General features: G+C 42.5%; 1 protein-coding gene across 5 annotated transcripts in view; it reads left to right on the forward strand.

Annotated features, from left to right (window-relative positions):
- The window catches only part of LOC115864970 (beta-catenin-interacting protein 1), a 152,403-nt gene that overhangs the window by 96,709 nt on the left and 34,253 nt on the right, over positions 1 to 21,441 (forward strand). For 4 of the 5 annotated variants that reach the window (XM_060283357.1, XM_060283366.1, XM_030879229.2 and 1 more), the window contains one exon: positions 16,331 to 16,453. In XM_060283357.1, the coding sequence (XP_060139340.1) occupies positions 16,331 to 16,453 (123 nt within the window). Of the gene's footprint in view, positions 1 to 14,094; positions 14,141 to 16,330; positions 16,454 to 21,441 lie in introns of those variants that run through there. The other variant, XM_030879217.2, reaches the window with a different exon arrangement.

A 21,441-nucleotide genomic window follows, 5' to 3' on the forward strand; every position in this document is an offset into this window, starting at 1 on the left:
CTGGAGTGGCTGTTGCGTCACGTTTGTGACATTCAAGAGAGGCTCTCAGCATGTGGGATAGTTGTCCATGAAGCTCAGGAGACAGCAATGGAACACAGGCATTATTATAGTTAGACCTGCGGGTTATGTTTTAGGTTGGTACCTGGCCTGTTCATGTGATGGGGTAAATCTCAATATTGAGTAAAACAGAATTTGATTAGAAAAGTAATTGATTTCACTTATTGTTACGGAAGTGTTTCCATTTGCTTACTAGAAAATCTGTGAATGTGATATAGTTACTTTGGAGAGTTAAATCCAACTTTGAAAATCAGAGTGCTAGAAAAATGAGATAATGGGCAACTGAAGGGTAGGTAGCCTCATGTTTATTTATTTATTTATTCATTTATTTATTTGGCCATGCTGTGCGGCATGTGGGATCTTATTAGCTCCCTGACCGGGGATCGAACCTGTGCTCCCTGCATTGGAAGCGCGGAGTCTTAACCACTGGACCACCAGGGAAGTCCCTAGGTAGCCTATTTAAATGTTAAAAAAATATTTGTTGGAGGCTGCTTTAAAATATTCACATTTTCCTGATACTTGTGAGTAAAATATGCTAAATACCTCCCTTAATGGCTTCGGATCGGTTATTATGCCGTGTTGTGGATGGTACACGTAGATCTTCATGGACCCATCTGGAGAGCAGACCTGGAACTTGTTTAAAGAAGGATATCCTTATTCTACTGCCTATCCATCCATCTGCCCATCTGCCCACCCACCCACCCAGTTTCCTTTTCATCTTTCTCATAACAGTGAAGTAAGAATGTTTAATTATGTAACCTCCTGACTAGTGTAACAAAGATGCTTTTCTGTAAAATTAATTAGGGGAACAAGATGGAAGCAGCCCTCTTGGAAGTGATTTTTTTTTATTATTCTCAATAAAAGCGTAAGGCTTCTGTCTTTATCACTTGGGCTTTTCACCATTATTCAAAGCATACTCTATCATTTCAGCTTCAAATTAACTTCTTTATTACTTTCAGCCTCTCTGTGTCACTAGCCTTTACTTTCTTTAAAAATGCGGCAAGTGTCTTTCCTAATTTGTATTTCTTCCTTGGCTCTCTCTTGGGGTCATGTGGGGAAGTCTCCATGAACTTTTTTTTTTTTTTCCCCGGACGCGCAGGCTCAGCGGCCGTGGCTCACGGGCCCAGCCGCCCTGCGGCATGTGGGATCTTCCCGGACCGGGGCACGACCCAGTGTCCCCTGCATCGGCAGGCGGACTCACAAAGTTTTTTTTTTTTTTTTTTTTTGCGGTACGCGGGCCTCTCACAGCCACGGCCCCTCCCGTTGCGGAGCACAGGCTCCGGACGCGCAGGCTCAGCGGCCATGGCTCACGGGCGCAGCCGCTCCGCGGCATGTGGGATCCTCCCGGACCGGGGCACGAACCCGCGTCCCCTGCATCGGCAGGCGGACTCTCAACCACTGCGCCACCAGGGAAGCCCTCCATGAACTCTTAAGATATTGCTGCTGAAGACTGTGAAATACAAGTACAATTTGAGAACAAGCATAAAAGAAATGTAGTTTTACACTTTGATTTCCAGTTACATCAAGGTGCTAGGTGAAGACGCCAGGTTTCTGAGGGTCAGCTGATAGAGATTTCACTGTGTTTGGGAATAGTGATTCTTACCTGGACTGGTGTCAGCAGTCGTATGAAGCCCCTAAAACCTCCCGCCATGTGTCACGTGTGTTTTCGCATTTTTACCTTGGGGAGGGGGTTCGTGGCTTTCATTAGATTCTCAAAATTGAGTCCATGATCTGAAAAGGTCCTGAACGTTGTTTTAGGAGGACCTGCCTCTTTACTAACAGACCTTCAGTTATTTGTCTCTTAGGTGTGTGGGGATGCTATGTTTAAGCCAGATTTAATATCAGAAATTCCACTTGGCTTTTTTTTAATCCTAATTTTTTAAAAGCACATTTGAGATCATCACACCCTGATTGCTCAAAACCAGCATCGTGACTGTTGCTGTCTCCTGCCCCATTGTGTACCTACATCTTTTAGGAAATCAGTCTCAGTGGAGAGTAAAATTGAGCATATACAGTGCCCGGTACATAGTCAGTGCTCAGGAAATAAGTGTTGTATTTGATGTTGAATCTACAGAACTAGATCTATTCAAGCCAGTAGAATTTTCAGGTCAGAACAGAAGCAAATTGAAATACATTGATGAAAAAATTTTTAATGACAGTCTCAATAAACAAATACAAAGTAAAATTCCTCTGTACAACATCAGGAAATCAAATCCAACAGTATATCAATACAAAAAAAAATTATACACCATGACCAAATGGGATTTATTCTATGTGCACAAGGCTGTTTCAGCATTAAAAAATCAGTAATCCACCATATCAACAGGTTAAAAAAAATCATGATCATATAAATCAATGCAGAAATAGCATTTGACAAAATCCAACACTCGTTCATGGTAAAAACTCCAGCAAGTTAGGAATAGAGGGGAACTCTCTCAACCTGATAACATCTACAAAAAAACCTACTTAAATAAACATACTTAATGGTGAAACAAAAATTGGGAGGTTGTGGAAACCATGAAAGCTTTATTGTTTAAGGGTGATCAATGGTTTAAAGTTTTTTTCTTTCATAGCAGTCAAATTCATGATGAAACATCACAGACAGAGAGGTGTATTGAGTTAAATTATTTGATATACCAAAACAGATTAGTATGAATCCTGACTGGATATTTGATGATATTAAGTAATTACTGTGAATTTTTAGGTGATAGTGCCATTATGGTTGGTTTCCAAAAGAGTCATCTTTTAGAGATGTATGTTGAAGTATTGAGGGGTGAAGTTATATGATGTCTGGGATATGTGTCAAAATATTTGAAATTGGTGATAGGAATGGGGGTGTATAAATCAAACAAGATTGGCCCTTTGTTGATAATTGTAGTGGTTGAATCATGGTTCCATGGGGTTCGTTATTCTAGTCTGTACTTTTATATCTTACATAATATAAAAAGATAAAATTACATGATATAGAACTTGTTTCGTCTCACCCATTAGGATGGCTGCTATCAAAACCCAGAAAGTAACAAGTGTTGGTGAGTATGCGGAGAAATTGGAACCTGTGCACTGCTGGTGGGAATGTAAAATGATGCAGCCACTGTGGAAAACAGGATGGCAGTTCCTCAAACAATTAAAAATAGAATTACTGTATGATCCATCAATCCCACTTCCGTGTATGTAGCCAAAAGAATTGAAAGCAGGGTCTCGATACATGTACACACATGTTCATGACAGCATTATTCACAGTAGCCAAAAGATGGCAGCAACCCAAGTGCCCATTGATGGATGAGTGGATAAACAAAATGTGGTATATACATACAGTGGAATATTATTCAGCCTTAAAAAGGAAGGGAATTCTGACACATGCTATAACATCAGTGAACCTCAAGGACATTATGCTGATTGAAACAAATCAGTCATAAAAGGACAAATATCCGATTATGTGAGATCCCTAGAGTAGTCAAATTCATAAGAGACAGAAAGTAGACTGGTATTTGCTGGGGGCTGGAATGACGAGGGTGCAGAATCATTGTTCAATGGGGACAGAGTTCCAGTTTTGCAGGATGCAAACAGTTCTGGAGATGAATGTACTTAATGCCATCGAGCGGTACACTGAAAAAGGTTAAGATGGTAAATTTTAAGTTGTGTATTTTACAACAATTGAAAAAATTTGGAATTTGGAGGAATAAATAGAAGACTCCCTTTAAGCTTGGGGAAGTTGGAATTGTAGAAAATGTAATTTTGCTCCCTATGAATGAATTCTTTTGCAGCATGTACTTAAAACTTGTCAACCATCACATAAGCTGTACAGGGGGCAGGGAGTGTTCTCTTCGCTATTATTTCCTCAGCACTTAGAAGACTACCTGGGGCTCAATAAAGATGGATGGATGGGATGATGGATGGATGGATGGACGGTGCATAGCTGGATGATGGATGGATGGACTGTGGATGGATGGTGAATGGATGAACGATGGATGGATGATGGATGGACGGTGGATGGATGGACTATGGATGGACGGTGGATGGATGGATGATGGATGGATGGACAGTGGATGGATGGATGATGGATGGGTGGACAGTGGACAGATGGGTGATGGATAGATGGATGGTGGATGGGTGGGTGATGGATGGATGGACGATGGATGATGGATGGATGGACTGTGGATAGAAGGAAGGGAAAAGAAAGAAGCGCCTTTTGCTGGATTCTCCCCATGCTGTCGTCTCCTTAACTGTCGGTCCAGGATGGGAACAGCTGTCCCATCAGCCATGTGCTATGGAAGCCTAGACACCAAACCACAGTCTTGGGTCAGCCCCTTCAGCCATTTACTGTTTCTTATCTTGTCCTGACGTCTTTTACTGATTTCTCTGATTCCATTCTTGCCCCTTCCTGTCACCTCCAGCCTGAGGCAGGCGGTCTTCCCTCAGGCGCCCCATCAGGTCTCTCCTTTGCTTCCATCTGCATTGGCTCCCCCCATTCACATTGATGTAACACACATAAATTATAGAATTATGAAATACACAAACTATAAAAAATAATTCAGATTATCTTTGAAGTCCTCAAATGATTTTAATGTGGAAGACCTTGGTTTTCCTTAAGGTGGTGGATCTAAGTCAGTGGCTCTAGGGCAGCTGGGGAGGGCGGTTGCATTTTGAACTTGGGAGAAGGGCACCCAGGCTCCTCCCTGTTCCGCTCTTCCTTACTCTTTGGTCTCACCCAGTGACACGCATCCTGTTCCCTGACACGTGGAACTACGGGTAGCACGGGCAGGCCACCAGCCTCCTCTCGTAAAATGGCACGGCTGAACGTGTAGGGCTGCATGTTCACGGTAGGTGAAATGTGAATAAACACAAGCAACGTTTCACTGTACCATTAAAAAGGTTGTTCGTTTGCTTAAGGATTTATTTTATTTTATTTTTATTTTTTTAAGGATTTATTTTACACTGAAATGTGATTTTATTTTAAAAACGAACTTCATATTGATGTAATACACAAATTATAAAAAATAATTCAGATTCTTTTTGAAGTCCTCAAATGATTTTAATGTGGAAAAACCTTGGTTTTCCTTAAGGTGGTGGATCTAAGTCAATGGCTCTAGGGCAGCTGGGGAGGGTGTTTGCCCCCAGTGGAGTCTTGGCAGAGTCTGGAGACATTTTTGGTTGTCAGAGCTGGGGAGGTGCTACTGGCATCTAGTGGATTGAGGCCAGGGATTCTGCTAACCATCCTGCAGTGCACAGAATGGGCCACACCTGAAAAGTATCTGGTTCAGAATATGAGCGGTGCTGCAGTTGAGAAACCCTGATCTAAACAATATCTAATGCATATAGATTTTTCCAACACTTTGACATTAAATTTATTTGGGATTGCGATGAAGAGGCCCTTAAGCCTGCTTACAGAATTTGTCTAGAGATTCTTTGGACATGTTCAGTTTTAATTATTTATTTATTTAAAAAATATTTTATTGGAGTGTAGTTGATTTACACTGTTGTGTATCTGTTGTACAGCAAAGTAAATCAGTTATACATATATCCACTCTTTTTAAAATTCTTTTCCCACATAAGTCATTACAGAATATTGAGTAGGGTTCCCTGTGCTATACAGTAGGTCCTTATTAGTTATCTATTTTATATATAGTAGTGTGCATATGTCAATCCCAATCTTCCAATTTATTCCCCTCCCCCATTTTACCCTGGTAACCATGTTTGTTTTTACATCTGTGACTCTATTTCTGTTTTGTAAATAAGTTCATTTGTACCATTTTTTTAGATTCCACATATAAGTCATGTCAAAGACATGTCAAATATCATGTCAAAGACATGATATTTCATGTCAAAGACATGATATTTGTCTTTGACTTACTTCACTCAGTATGACAGTCTCTGGGTCCATCCATGTTGCTGTAAATGGCATTATTTCGTTCTTTTTTTATGGCTGAGTAATATTCCATTGTATATATACACTGCATCTTCTTTATTCATTCTTCTGTCAGTGGACATTTAGGTTGCTTCCATGTCCTGGCTATTGTAAATAGTGCTGCAGTGAACATTGGGGTGCATGTATCTTTTCAAATTATGGTTTTCTCCAGGGAAGTATTCAGTTTTAGAAAAAATTAAGAGTAATACAAAATATATTTTACAAAGTCAGAGGAAACTAATGCTGTATTAGCTAAAACCATTACCAGGAATAACCTCAGCTGAAAAGGAGAGCTGTGTATAAATTTCATGCAGTGTAACTTTGGTTGATTAAAAAGTTTCCTTTTTTGGTTAAAAAAAAAAGTGCCAGGTGTTTTTGGTTTGCTTTTTGTTTTATACTTAACAGTATCACTCTGTATAATGCTACTTCTCTCTTTTCTTTTGCCAAATAAAGAGGATAAAATGAGGCCAATGCAGGGTCTGAGGCTGTAGGGAATCTCCTTTTGCTGTAGGTTGTATTCAGAAAGATGATGATAGGGAGGTTGTCATGGAAACACCTCCTGAGTCTCCTAAACTCTGGTCTTTCTGCCCTCGCAGTTATTTCTAAAACATAGCTATTGCTTTTGATTAACTTATCAGCAAGTATTTGTTGAACGCCCGTGTGTCAGGCATAGAGTGGGCCCTTCAATTACCTCATTTATAATCCTCCAAACAAGGTTATGGAAGGTGGTCTCATCCCCCACTTAGGATGAAGAAGTAGGCACAGGATGGTTAAATAATCTGCCCCTAGTTACAGCGGGAGTGAGAAACAGAATTTATTCATTAACTAAGTTCTGTCTGATCCCAAAGTTCTTGCCTTTTCTACCAGACCACATTGTTTATAGCTTTTAACAGCTTCTTACTGTCTAAAGAATTGAGAGAGCTCATTGGTGTAGCACAGAAGAGGGATGCTTGCCATGTTACCCTAAAATCACAGACCAAGCCCCCGTCTAGCTGTACCTCCTTATACGCTTAGAGCCATGCGTTCATCACAGTCTTGCTAGTCCCAGAATGAGCCACATCTTTCTCTACCTTTCTACCTTATATGTATTTTTTATAACTATTTTTAAATCGAAGTATAATTTACAATGTTGTGTTAGTTTCAGGTATACAGCAAAGTGATTCAGTTATATACGTGTGTGTGTATGTGTGTGTATATATATATATGTTCTTTTTCAGATTCTTTTCCATTATAAGTTATTACAAGATATTGAATATAGTTCCCTGTGCTATATAGTAGGCCCTTTTTGTTTATCTGTTTTATATATAGTAGTGTGTATCTGTTAATCCCAAGCTCCTGATTTATCCCTCCCCTCTTTCCCCTTTGGTGTAACCATAAGTTTGTTTTCTATGTCTGTGAATCTATTTCTGTTTTATAAATAAGTTCATTTGTATAATTTTTTAAGATTCCACATATAAGCGATAGCATATGATACTTGTCTTTGTCTGACTTACTTCACTTAATATGATAATCTCTAGGTTCATCTATGTTGCTGCAAATGGCATGATTTCATTCTTTTTTATGGCTGAGTAATATTCCATTGTATATATACACCACATCTTCTTTATCCATTCACATATCCATGGACATTTAGGTTGCTTCCATGTCTTGGCTGTTGTAAATAGTGGCCCTGTGAACATTGATATGCCTGTATCTTTTCGAATTAGAGTTTTCTCCGGATATATGCCCAGGAGTGGGATTGCCGGATCATACGGCAACTCTCTTTTTAGCTTTTTAAGAAACACTTACATGTATTCGTATTCTGTTTAAAATACTCCCTCGCAGCTGAGAAACCTCGCTTACCCGTTTAGGGGTGTCCCTGGGGCTGTCTCCACTTGTGCTTCTGGCAGTCCCTAGAGTTGACCTCAGATATTTCCAGCTCTCTTTCCAGACACGTAGAATGGCACTCCCCCACCCTGGGGAATTTGGGTGAGGCTGTGTGACTAGTACTGGCCATGAATTAGGAGCAAAAGTGACTTGTGTCCCTTTTGGGTGGAAGGTTCGGCTCCCACCCGGAGACCCTCCAGAGCTCTCTCTTTCCCTCTGGCAAGGGGCGTGGCCACATTTGGGATGGTGGCTCCTTGGTCATCTTGGTCCCTGCTGATGGATGAAGTTCCTGGCACACCTCATAACCCCTTAGTTGTAGCCACATCATTTAGAATGTAGATGGTCTTTGACATGTTTGTGTTCTCCAGAGATTGTGCCACGATTCCCCGAGAGCCCAGCACCTTGCCGTGTGCTTACGCATAGCAGGTGTTCAGGGAAGATCTCTTGGAACAAGCTCCAAGTCAGTGGTGATGTGAAGCTGAAAGGACCTTTGATGTTAAGCTGCTTTGAAGAATCAGGGATGGTCAGCTCTAAATAAGAGTATTCAACCGGGACAGTACTGAGAGAGTCCCAGAGAATGTATGCCTTTTTATATTTTGCTTTGGGCCCTGTGAATATTTTATTATAGTTTTCGAGAAAAAAATCGGCTGGAGATTTTATACGCACATAATTTAAGACACTTTTCTATACATATCATCTTTAACGAAGGGCCTGCTGACTCAGATTACATTCTGCTCCTTTGGTAAGTAAAGAGCTAGATTTTTAATCGAAACCCGGTGATTTGCAGCATGGAATCGGAGGCACCTGTCGCCACCTAGTGTCAGTGTTCCTTAATTGCAGATTGAGGTTAAACACTGAATCTGCAAACAAAACATGGAACAGCATCTAAGATATACCAGCAAAATGCCTATAATCCCTTAAAACTAAGTCACCTGTCATTATTTTTTATGATATCAATATTGGCCCGATATGACCAAGCTAAGTGTTCTGGAATGCGGAGGGGCAAACTGGATTGATGTCAAGGCCACTGCACACAGGCTTTGGAACCACCTTGCCTGAGTCTGTGATTTGTGTGTCCTGGGTAAGGGGCCATCCTCTCTTTAGTCCAGAGAGTTGGGATGTACTTAGGGAGATGAAAGTTTTATATTTCAAGTTAATCCTGAAATTGACTCTTACATTCTTTTCATTTTGATTTTTAAATTGGTGGCCGTTTCTAATGATTAAAGTCTACCACAGCCACCGAAACTAGCCGTGTCCTAAAATGATAGGTGTGTTCCCCAGGTATAGCCTACATTTATAGGGTTGATTGCTAGCCTTGTTACTTTGATAGGGATGCATTGAATCTGTAGACTGCCTTGGATAGTAGAGTCATTTTGTCAATATTGAATCCTCCAATCCGAGAACATGGTATGTCTCTCCATCTTGTTTGTGTCATCTTCAATTTCTTTCATCAGTGTCTTTTAGTTTTCTGAGTACAGGTCTTTTGCCTCCTTAGGTAGGTTTATTCCTAGGTATTTTATTCTTTTTGATGCAATGGTAGATGGGAGTGTTTCCCTAATTTCTCTTTCTGTTCTTTTGTTGTTAGTGTATAGAAATGCAACAGATTTCTGTGTATTAATTTTGTATCCAGCAACTTTACCAAATTCATTGATGAGCTCTAGTAGTTTTCTGGTAGCGTCTTCAGGATTTTCTACGTATAGTATCATGTCATCTGCAAACAGTGACAGTGTTACTTCTTTTCCAATTTGGATTCCTTCTATTTCTTTTTCTTCTCTGATTGCCGTGGCTAGGACTTCCAATACAATAAGAGTGGCGAGAGTGGACATCCTTGTCTTGTTCCTGATCTTAGTGGAAATGCTTTCAGTTTTTCACCATTGAGCATGATGTTTGCTGTGGGTTTGTCATATATGGCCTTTATTATGTGGCGGTAGGTTCCCTCTGTGCCCACTTTCTGGAGAGGTGGTTTTTTTTAAATTTATTTTTATTTATTTTTGGCTGTGTTGGGTCTTCACTGCTGTGCGTGGGCTTTCTCTAGTTGTGGCGAGTGGGGGCTGCTCTTTGTTGTGGTGCACAGGCTTCATTGTGGTGGCTTCTTTTGTTGCGGAGCATGGGCTCTAGGCGTGCGGGCTTCAGTAGTTGTGGCACGCAGGATCAGTAGTTGTGGCTCACAGGCTCTAGAGCGCAGGCTCAGTAGTTGTGGCACACGGGCTTCGTTGCTCCGCGGCATATGGGATCTTCCCGGACCAGGGCTTGAACCCGTGTCCCGTGCATTGGCAGGCGGATTCTTAACCACTGCACCACCAGGGAAGCCCTCTGGAGAGTTTTTATCATAAATGGGTGTTGAATTTTATCAAAAGCTTTGTCTGCATCTACTGAGATGATCATATGGTTTAGCCTTGCTATTCTGTGATTTTGGTTATTGCTATGCCATTCAAAACTTAGTTGGCTTTTTTATGATCTAGAATGTAATGAAATGAATTGGGTAAAGACTCTGAACATGGGTGACCTGCTCCTAGACTTATGGCCTGTAGTCTCATGTCTTTCTTTATGACTTTTTTTGGATGATTACAGGAACGTCAGTCATTTGTTTCCATAAATGTTTTATAATGCCAATTGAATGTGATGAAATATTAAAAATATCATTTATTAAATATTTAAAAGCTCAGTCAATGGAACTGGCCAAATCTCTTCATTCTACTGTCAGCTCCAGGAGCAATTTAGAAATTTTGAGTTATAAAATTAGAATAGTGGGGAAAAATAAAAGAACGGGGACCAGCTATTCAATTATTATTCCCCTTCAACCATTAGCCATTTTCAGCTGCAGGCCTTTCCATTAGGGTAGGCAGAAATGCATCACAGGTTTTCTGCAATTCGCTTTGCCTAATATTTTTACTTTCCTACTAGGCTAAATAAATCCACTTAGTTTAAGTCTCAGGGGTTTTATGGACTCACATATTGGAATAGTCTTCTTCAGTTTTATTTGATGTGCTTATAATTTTATTAATAAAATCTTAAACGTGAAAATAAATTGGAATTGAATATTGCTGTTAATAGTACATTATCAATAGTGAATTGAACTAATAGCCTCTCTGTTTCAAAATTAGTGACAAACAGCGGAGGTTTTGGAGTTTTCTTTGATGGTCTTTTTTTTTTTCACCACTCACACACACACTGCATTTTATTTTTACAAGAGATAAATAAACTGACGCCAAGCATTGTAAATGGATGACCACTACAGAATCAACAATGATTGCAATTACCAAACACGAAACACGCTCATACTATGTCATAATATTGACATTCAGTCCAGGAATCCTCCACTGTAACAGCTCCTTTACTTTTGGAGTACTTTCTTTAAAATGGCCTGTTTATCTGTATTAGGTCTGTAACTCCAGGCAGTGTTCCAGCCTTTCTCGTAGGATAGTTTAACAAGGCCTGGAGAGGACGGAACTTTCAGCAGTTAGGGAAAACATTCAACCTGATTGCAAAGCGAGGCTCTTTTCTGTGCTCACTGGAGCCCTCTCAGCTCAAAGGCTGCAGCCAGCTGTGCGGCCCGTGCAGAGCACTGTGCCAGTTAACTTACCACTGTCCTGGGCGGTATTTCAGAAGGAGAAGGGCAGGTGTACCACAACCAGCTGAACTCTCTCCACCAAACCTCTTGTCCCGGGAGCAGCTCTTGTGAGGGGAGATGTTTTCCAGAGGCACTATAAACTTTTGGCCCTTGTGACCTGGATTTGGGCTCAGCTTACTTTCCAGGCAGACCCCTCGGTATTTTGATGTATGCGATGCCTCGGATTCTTGTCTCCTTTGCTTAGAACATCCACCTTCCAGAAACAAAAAATAAAAAAACATCTTCCCAATGTCTGAAACACCAAATCGTACCTTTTTTTTTTTTTTTTTTTAAATCCTCAGCACCAAAACTTTCTTCTCTGTGAGAGAATTTATAAACCAGGGCACTGATTTTATCTGTACTCTACATGGGGTTCCTTATATACTCACTTACCAGCTAGTTCCTGAGGAGTGAGATGCTATTGTGGCCCGAGGTACTGGGAATTAGCAGAGAACAAAGGTCACACCCTCCTGGAATCTCTGGTTTTGTACCGGTCTGTGTGCAGGAGAAGTAACAACACAACCCCTTTGTGGCATCTACTGAGCACCCGACACTGTCCTGAGCATTTTACACATGACTGGTTTGATCACACAGGAACCTACCAGGTGGGTACTGTTGCTGTCCCCAGTTTACGGGTGAGGAAACTGAGGCCAAGGGAAGCCAGGTAATCTGCCCCACGTCCCAGGCTGACTGCCTGTGGTCGGGAGGAGTAGCAGAGAAAAGAAGAAGGAAGTGGGGGGCTAGGGGGCAGAGCAGCAGATGCAGTTATAACTGGAGGAGGAAACATTTGAAGAGGCCTGAAGCGAGGGACCTTGTCAGGGCATTTGAGAGGTCAAAGCTATTTTATTTTATTATTATTATTTTTTTGCGGTACGCGGGCCTCTCACTGTTGTGGCCTCTCCCGCCGCGGAGCACAGGCTCCGGACGCGCAGGCTCAGCGGCCACGGCTCACGGGCCCAGCCGCTCCGCGGCATGTGGGATCTTCCCGGACCGGGGCACGAACCCGTGTCCCCTGCATCGGCAGGCAGACTCCCAACCACTGCACCACCAGGGGAGCCCTCAAAGCTATTTTAATTATATTAAGATATGACTTGCCTTTTCCTCATTTTCTCATGAGTGTGCAGTGGAGTTCTCTAGAGGCTGCATGTGTCATAAGCAGCATATTGGCTGCAGGAGTGGCGGTGAGAACCCAGCTGTCTTCTACTAAGCCAGAAGGTGAAAGGGTTTGCAAAAGTGTAAAACATTGCCAGTCTTCTTAGTAAACTCTGTTTTAAAAAATACAGTTATTTTCATTAAAATATTATGATAACTTACAGTGGGTTTTTTTTTTAATGACTTAGTAAATACTAACATTTTTCTTAGTTTTAACTTCCAGCACAGTAAATACTGATAGATAGATGGGCCCCACCTAAGCCAAAGCTGTTTGGGGTCCTCAGTACCTTTGGTGTAGACAGGTTCTGAGAGCACAGGCCTGTGTGAGAAGCGGTCCCCCAGCCACCGTGGGAAGGAAGAGTCAGTGCAGGAGGCAAGGATGAAGCGGTTACTTGGCTTTTGTAGTAGATCTAAGTGGGCAGCAGAGAGGATGAGAAATGGCTGCGTCTGGGTTTATTTTGTGGGTGTGGATTTTTAAAGAATGTGGAAAAATACCCGTAACATAAGATTTCCCATTGTAACCATTTTTTTTTTTTTTTGTGGCACGCGGGCGTCTCACTGCCGTGGCCTCTCCCATTGCAGAGCACAGGCTCCGGACGCGCAGGCTCAGCGACCATGGCTCACGGGCCCAGCCGCTCTGCGGCATGTGGGATCCTCCCGGACCGGTGCACGAACCCGTGTCCCCTGCATCGGCAGGCGGACCCTCAACCACTGCACCACCAGGGAGGCCCTGTAACCATTTTTAAGTGTGCAAGTCAGTAGTTTTGAGTTTGTTCTTTCATACTGTTGTGCAACCAACTCCTGGAACTCTTTTCGTCTTGCAAAACCGAAACTCTCTACCCTTTAACCCACTCCCCGTGGGTCTGGGTTTACTTTGAAAATGAAGGCGGAAGGATTTGCTCTTGGCTTGGGTGCAGCGTGTGTAAAATGTCTGGTGGATGCGTCATTAAGCAGAGAGATGGTAGCTTTTTTTTCCGCCTTGCAGACATAGGCCTACACACGTCTGCCCGTTCGGGATTTCACATGTGAGCGCACTGCTCCTCCAATAGGTCACGAGGGAGTTAAGTGCAGGTGAGGCTCAGGTGCTTCTGACCCTCACCTTCTCCCATCATCACGTAACAGCAAAAAAAAGTAGTATCACATCGTGGTCACATTGTATTAAAGATGGTTAAACATTTAAATTTATTTTCAGTTACTTCTGGGTTGATTTAAACTTACGGAAGAGAATCTGGGTAGTTAATTCAAGAAATAGGCACCAACTATGTGGAAATAAAGTTTCATAACATCCCTTTTAATCAGATCAGCTTCAGGAGTCCTTCCCGTGGTTAACTACATAGCCTGAGGTTATAATGTGAACATTCAGAAGGTGACAGTAAAAGGAAAATGGAAAGGTTCCAACTGTGAGATGAGCCCAAAACAAGCTGGTGGAGATAGGAACCCGGGGAGGGGCTTGGTGGCCACAACCAGGGAAAGTCGCAGCACAGACCCCCACTGGGGGCAAAGCCCGGGGCAGAACGAAATGGACAGAAACTACGAATTCATTTTCTCAGGTAAGCAGACTGCCAGAGCAGATGTTCCTACCTTAAAAACAAAAGTAACAGTGCTAGTGCCTAATTGAGTAGGAAAAACACTTCTCCAATTATCTACCCCAGCCCTGTGGGTTGTGGGGTGTCCCTGGTTCATAAAAGAGGAAATTGAGATCAGGAGAGGTCAGTTATATGCTCCAGGTCACGCAGCAAATAACAGAGGAGAGCTGGACTCTGAGTGCAGGCTGGCCCAATCCCAAAGGGGTTGTTGTTTTTTTTTTTTTTTTTTTTTGGCTGCGCTGGGTCTTCGTTGCTGCGCGCGGGCTTTCTCTAGTTGTGGCGAGCGGGGGCTACTCTTCGTTGCGGTGCACGGGCTTCTCATTGCGGTGGCTTCTCTTGTTGCGGAGCACGGGCTTTAGGCGCGGGGGCTTCAGTAGTTGTAGCACGCGGGCTCGGTAGTTGTGGCTCGCGGGCTCTGGAGCGCAGGCTCAGTAGTTGTGGCGCGCGGGCTTAGTTGCTCCGCAGCATGCTCCGGGATCTTCCCGGAGCAGGGCTCGAACCGGTGTTTCCTGCATTGGCACGTGGATTCTTAACCACTGTGCCACCAGGGAAATCCCGAAAGGGGTTTTTTCTTGAACACTGCGTTTTCAGTCAAGTTTTTCAGAAATTTTGCATTTTCTTTTTTTCTTTTTTTTTTTTTTACGGTACGCGGGCCTCTCACTGTTGTGGCCTCTCCCGTTGCGGAGCAGAGGCTCCGGACGCGCAGGCTCAGCGGCCATGGCTCATGGGTCCAGCCGCTCCGCAGCATGTGGGATCTTCCCAGACCGGGGCATGAACCCGTGTCCCCTGCATCGTCAGGCGGACTCTCAACCACTGCGCCACCAGGGAAGCCCTCATTTTCTTTTAATACCTCATATTTGTAATTTTATATTCATAAGTCTTGTTTCACCTCTTTTATGTTTTTGTTTGTAATGCTAATTTTAAATAAATAATGTATTATTATTGTTATAAAGAAATAACATTTTTAAATTGAAATATAGTTGATTTACAATATTAGTTTCAGGTGTACAACATAGTGGTTCAGTATTTTTTAGATTACACTCCTTTAAAGATTACACTCCTAGGGACTTCCCTGATGGTGCAGTAGTTAAGAATCCGTCTGCCAATGCAGGGGACACGGGTTTGAGCCCTGGTCGGGGAAGATCCCACATGCTGCGGAGCAACTAAGCTCGTGTGCCGCAACTGCTGAGCCTGTGCTCTAGAGCCCGCGAGCCACAACTGCTGAGCCCGTGCTCCACCATGAGAAGCCACCGCAGTGAGAAGCCTATGCACTGCAACGAAGAATAGCCCCTGCTTGCCACAACTAGAGAGAGCCTGCACACAGCAACGAAGACCCCAAAGCAGCCAAAAATAAATAAATAAACTTAAAAACATAAAAAATAAATAAAGTTTTACCTAATAAAGGCTATATTTCTCTGTGCCGTACAATATATTCTTGTTGCGTATCTATTTTATACGTAGTAGTTTGTATGTCTTTAAAAAGATTTTTTTTTGAAGTATGGTTGATTTACAATGTGTTAGTTTCTGGTATACAGCAAAGTGATTCTGTCTTTTTATATATATATATAAAATGTGTATATATATATTCTTTTATATATATATTCTTTATATATTAGGTTGGCCAAGAAGTTCATTCGGGGTTTTCCATAACATCTTACAGAAAAATCCATACAAACTTTTTGTCCAACCAAATATATTATTCTTTCTCAGATTCTTTTCCATTATAGTTTATTAGAAGATACTGAATATAGTTCCGTGTGCTATGCAGTAGGACCTTGCTTAGTTTGTATCTCTTAATCCAAGAAACAACATATTTTATTTGTAACTTTTCTAAGAGAGGCAGAAAACAGAGATAGTAAGATATGATACCGTCCATAACCATCAGTCTTTTTTCTTTCTTTCAATTTCTAGAGCAATTTATTTCTTATTTTTGGTTGCTTCATGGCCTCAGATAATTTCTACATCACTTTAGAACTTCATCCCATTTGGGCGTTGATACCAAACTTGGCCACAAAAAATAGCAGCGTGGCCTTCCGAACTCATGAGAGTTATATTGTTTTAATAATGGATGTGTGTCTTCAAAAGCAGTCGAGTTGAAAATAATAATTCTAACCTGGCCTGTGTCCTTTCTGCTTTTTCTGTTTTTGAACACAGTCAACAAGCACAAGCCGTGGCTGGAGCCCACGTATCACGGCTTAGTTACGGAGAGTGACAGCACCGTGCTCCTCGACCCGCCACTGATCGCCCTGGACAAAGATGCACCTCTGCGCTTTGCAGGTACCAGCGTGTCTTTGTTCACTCCCCATGAGCTTGGGCTTGTGGGAAGCATTTCACACATCCCCTTTGGGTTGTTTCTGAGCCTTTCTGAGAATGTCTTGATAGCGAAGGGTTGTGTGTGGCCCCCACGCACCATTTTTTTTTCCTTTTAATTTTAAGAGTTGGGGTACCTGACCCCCCCCCCCCAAAAGCCGGTACTTGTTGAAAAGCAAAATATTTAATTGCATCACTGCGTTCCTTGTCTGGATGTAACCAGAGAGAGAGCATCTAGACCAGTGCATCTCAAACTTCAGCATTCATGCAGAGCACAGGGATCGTGTTAAAATGCAACCTTAAAAAAAAAAAGCAAGTTTAGATACAGTGGGTCTGGGAGGACCTGGGATTCTGCCTTTCTGACCTGTTCCCTGGTGCTACTGGTCCATGCACGGCGAGGATCTAGGTAATTACGGCTCAAGATTTTCCTTGCACTGCCTAGGTTTCAGTTACCTGAAAAGACTTATTTAAAGACATTGAGCAATCTTTTATAAATGAATTCTTTGGGCTTAGATTTTACTTTCAGTAAATTTTTAACGTGAGTTACTTCATAAGATTGTCAGCTAAGTGTTTATAGGGACAAATCTCTAGGGTTGCTTTGGAGATTTGCTGCTTTGCCAGCATTCAGTAGCACTTTGCAAATCAGAACTGTCCTTGCTTTACGTCGGGGCCATAGTAACTTCCTTAACTGGTGGAGGAACGGGCTGCTTCACCCTTTCTTTGTCAGAATTGACTGTCAATTCTGATAGTCAGAATTGACGTCGCGAAGTTAATTTTTAAAGAGCAGTTTCTGCATGATGTTTCTCCAGAACAAAATTTCTGTTTGTTCTGTTTGCCTCGGGACAAATGAGAAAAATTCAGTAGCTCTTGTAGATCATTCCGTACGTTAAATTTCGTATGGTAAATGGCGGCAGTGATGTGAGGCTGCCTCTGAAGAGCTATTTAAAAAATGAATTTGTTCTTCTTTCCGTTCAAGTGCCACATCCCATTTCCAGGAAAGTAACCCGAGAAGCAGCTTATGGTATTGGAGTCAGTTCCAGTTAGTTTTACTTGTTTATTGGTTTTTAGACAGAAATCCAGTTAGATGGATGGTAGAGGAAGCGCTCTGTGCTAGGCGTACAGTGTCTGTCTGGTAGCCAAGGGGATTTTTTTGTTTGTTTGTCCCCCCCCCACCCCCGATTTAAAATCATTTTTAGCATTACCTAGTGGTTTCCTCTGTGAATAGCTAGATTTTTGAGTGTTTGCATATACATATATACACACACTTTGCATGCGACACCTTTGGTTATTATATGCGGTTCCTCCTTATGGGTGTGATGTTTCAGTGCCTTGTAAATAACCTTGATGGGCTTATCTAGCTCATGTTTCTGAGGGGACTTGTACATCTCTGACATCTCACACATTCTGAGAAGTGATTGCTGTCAGGAGTTTTGTATTTACTCCCCCAGGCCTCTCTTTATGACTTCTCATCTGTGTCCAGTCCTGTTGCTGGTGGAGCTCTGTCCCATTACGTCACTCGTGATATATAACACTTACAAAGCGTTTTGTGTCCCAGGCACTGTTGTAAGTGCTTTACAAATACGCATTTGTGTTTAATCCACAGCAACCTTTTGAGGTAAGTATGCTTCCTGCCACCCCTGTTTTAAAAAAAGAGGAAGCCGAGGCACAGAGCTGCTAACTTTGCTCTGGGTCACACAGCTAGTATGTGGCAGAGGCCAGATTCCAGCCCAGGCAGGATGGCTCTTCGCTCTGGTGCTGTATGTGGCACCACAGGAAGGTACAAAGGAAGGGAAGTAGGAAATGAAATGTACAGTGAATGCTAACTTTGAAGTCATATTAATAAAGTTACTTAGTTTTTCTTTCTCGTTGGATTTAATTTTATTGGGTCATTTATCAAAACTTAATGTATTACTGTGAATGAAATAATACTTATAAAGTTTTATGTTTTTAGAGATTCTCAGGTATTTTTTTATTGGTGTGCCAAAGTTACATATTGGGATTTTAAAAAACGATATAGAGAAGCACTTTAGAGCCAAGTGTAGTGGTGACTTGATTGTATTTGCCGTAGTGGACAGAAAAAGTAAGTATTTTCCTTCTGGAGATTTTCACAGGGGAGCACAGTTGCTCTTATATTCTTTTTTTAAAAATACAATTCATGTACCGTAATGTATACAGTTTTTAAAGTGTACAGTTCACTGGTTTTTAGTATATTCATAAGATTGTCCAGCCATCAGCCACTGTCTAGTTCCACAACATTTCATCTCCCCCAGAAGAAACCCTTGCACCTGCTAGCAGTCACTCCCCTTGGCCACCACTAGTCTACTACTTGTTTATGGGTTTGCCTTTTCTGGGTATTTCATATAAATACAACATGTGGCTTTTTGTGACTAGCGTCTTTCACTTAGCATGATGATTTGAAGGTTCACCCATGTTGTGGCATGCCCTTCATTCCTTTTTTTTGCCAAATAATATTTCGATGTACGGACGGACCACATTTCATTCATTCGTCCATCAGTAATGGGCATCAGAATTGTTTCCACTTTGTGGTGATTGTGAATAAAGCTGCTGTGAACATTCGTGTACGAGTTTCTGTGTGGACATCAGTTTTCAGTTCTCTTGGTTATACACCCAGGGGTGGAATTCATGCTCATCTACTCTTCCTGAAGCATGGTCCTCATCCTACCAAAGTGAGTAGCTGCACAGTCCAGGGAAGGGAACACCTGTCTCCTTCCCTCTTCTGTTGCCATGGTACCCATCCAACTACCCATCCAGCTGCTATACAGAACACTGCCCCCACGAGGCTGTAGCAGACGGGTACGTAGGAAAACAGACCCTAGAGCCAGCAGCCTGTGCTTGAATCCTGGCTCTGAAACTTACTGGCTGTTTGGCTTTGGGCAAATTACATAAAATCTCTGTGCCTCACTTTTCATCTCTTGTAAAATGAGGATAATATCACATACCTTACAGGGTTTGGGGAATATTAACTTATTTATGTATAAATATGAAGAGCTTAAAACAATGCCTGCTGTGTAGTAGGTACTGTGTACAGTGTTTGCTGCTGCTGTTATGAACCTTTTAAAAATATTTCTTTACTTGACGTTCTGTGAGAACTGTTTCCATCTTTCTCTAATAGTCTTCATAGTGTTCCATTTTCTTACTGATTTCTTAAATAACTTTTGTGTAAAGCAGAGGCTAGGTCTGGAGCCTTATTTTGATCTTAGGTTGGTTTTGGTGGCAACGTTGAGTTTATTTTAACACCATGATGATGGTGGTGGTGGAGGCAGTGGGCACATCTGACATTTATTGAGCTCTTCAGCGTGGCCAAGGGTGTTCTCAGGGCTCTGCACAGTTACTCTGTCTGATTCCTTCCAGCAATCTCACGCGGTGGGTACTCTCATGCCCCCATTTTCCATATGAAGAAACGCAGACTCAGAGCATGCCCGTCAGCAGCATGACTACTGTATTCTCCATTTAATCCCTGGTCCCTAGACCAGCACCTGGGACTAGTTGACGCTTCCATAGATATTTGTAGAAGGAACGAGTGAGTTTGCCCAAGATTGCACAGCTCACAAACAGCCGCGCTGCCTTTGAGCCAGGCGGTCAGACTGCAGCGTGATTCTTAGTTTCACCGGGTCAGCTCTCGTGATACTGACTTCACCACGTTGTAAACCTTCTGGTCCACAGTCTCATCCCATCACAGGACCTGTGTGTGGGTCACCACCGGAGATTACTCATGCAGCCTCCGAAATAAATACCTGTGTAATGTGGGAAGCCTGGTCACCAAAGTGTGTTGTAAGTTGTCACTCATCAGACATTCATGTGAAGCCCACAGGGTCTGGCCCACATTGTTTTCTTGGGGGTAAAACTAAGAGAATAAAGTCTTGCTCTTTGTCATGTATTTTAGGAAATCGAAACGACTCAATTCCTTATTCAGCCCCTTTTCTTAATCTGCTGAAAGCCAGAGTAGAGGTGAGGGTAAGAACATGTATTGTACGTTTTATATATTTAATGGGGAGTTAAAAGCTGGGACCACTTCACAGGCCACGTTGTTGCTGTTTTGACGGTTACCCCTTCTTCACTGCCTGTATCGGAAGCTGAACACCCTGCACTCCCCACCCCCCTCCCCCCCCTTTTATTTTTTTGCGGTACGCGGGCCTCTCACTGTTGTGGCCTCGCCCGTTGCGGAGCACAGGCTCCGGACGCGCAGGCCCAGCGGCCATGGCTCACGGGCCCAGCCGCTCTGCGGCATGTGGGATCTTCCAGGACCAGGGCACGAACCTGCGTTCCGCGCCTCGGCAGGCGGACTCTCAACCACTGCGCCACCAGGGAAGCCCCCGTCCCCCTTTTTGAAGCTCTTCCCTTTAGTAGGTGGTTCCAGAAGCATTCTTTTTCCTGCCTTCCTAGACTGAGTACAGACATTCTACAAGATTAGTTAAAACAATTACGATACGAATGGAATCCAAAAGAAATTTCAGGGTGAGAACGGGAAGTTTACTTTTGTTGATGTTAGAACCAGCTCAGATCTGTGCTACTTTTCTCCATAGGGCTTCACGACCACACATGTCTGCCCAGTTTTGCTTTTTCAGCGTGTGCAGCTGGGCTGGCATTGTGTTTGCAGCAATGAGTTGGATGTGTTAGGTTAAGCCACATGAAGATGCCATTTTTGTATGTTGAAAATGTCAAAATATTTGAAAAAATGGAATGTCAGAAATTTTATGTGATTCAGCCTAGCATAAGGCAATAATCAGTTGAGTAGCAGTTTTAACTAGGTAAGGATCCAGATGTCAGGACAGAAACTTCTTATTAACAGTTACTGACTAGAGTGAACTCATGTTGGATGCATTTGCCTCCAGGAAAGGTTTGAGATCAATAATCATTAGATATGAGGTAGCTTTGCTAAGTCTTCCAGAGAATGCAAAAAAGCATTTCTCAAAACACTGATCATCTAGGTGGGA

This window comes from Globicephala melas, chromosome 1 (genome assembly GCF_963455315.2).
Source record: "Globicephala melas chromosome 1, mGloMel1.2, whole genome shotgun sequence".
NCBI classification, from domain to species: Eukaryota; Metazoa; Chordata; class Mammalia; order Artiodactyla; family Delphinidae; genus Globicephala; species Globicephala melas.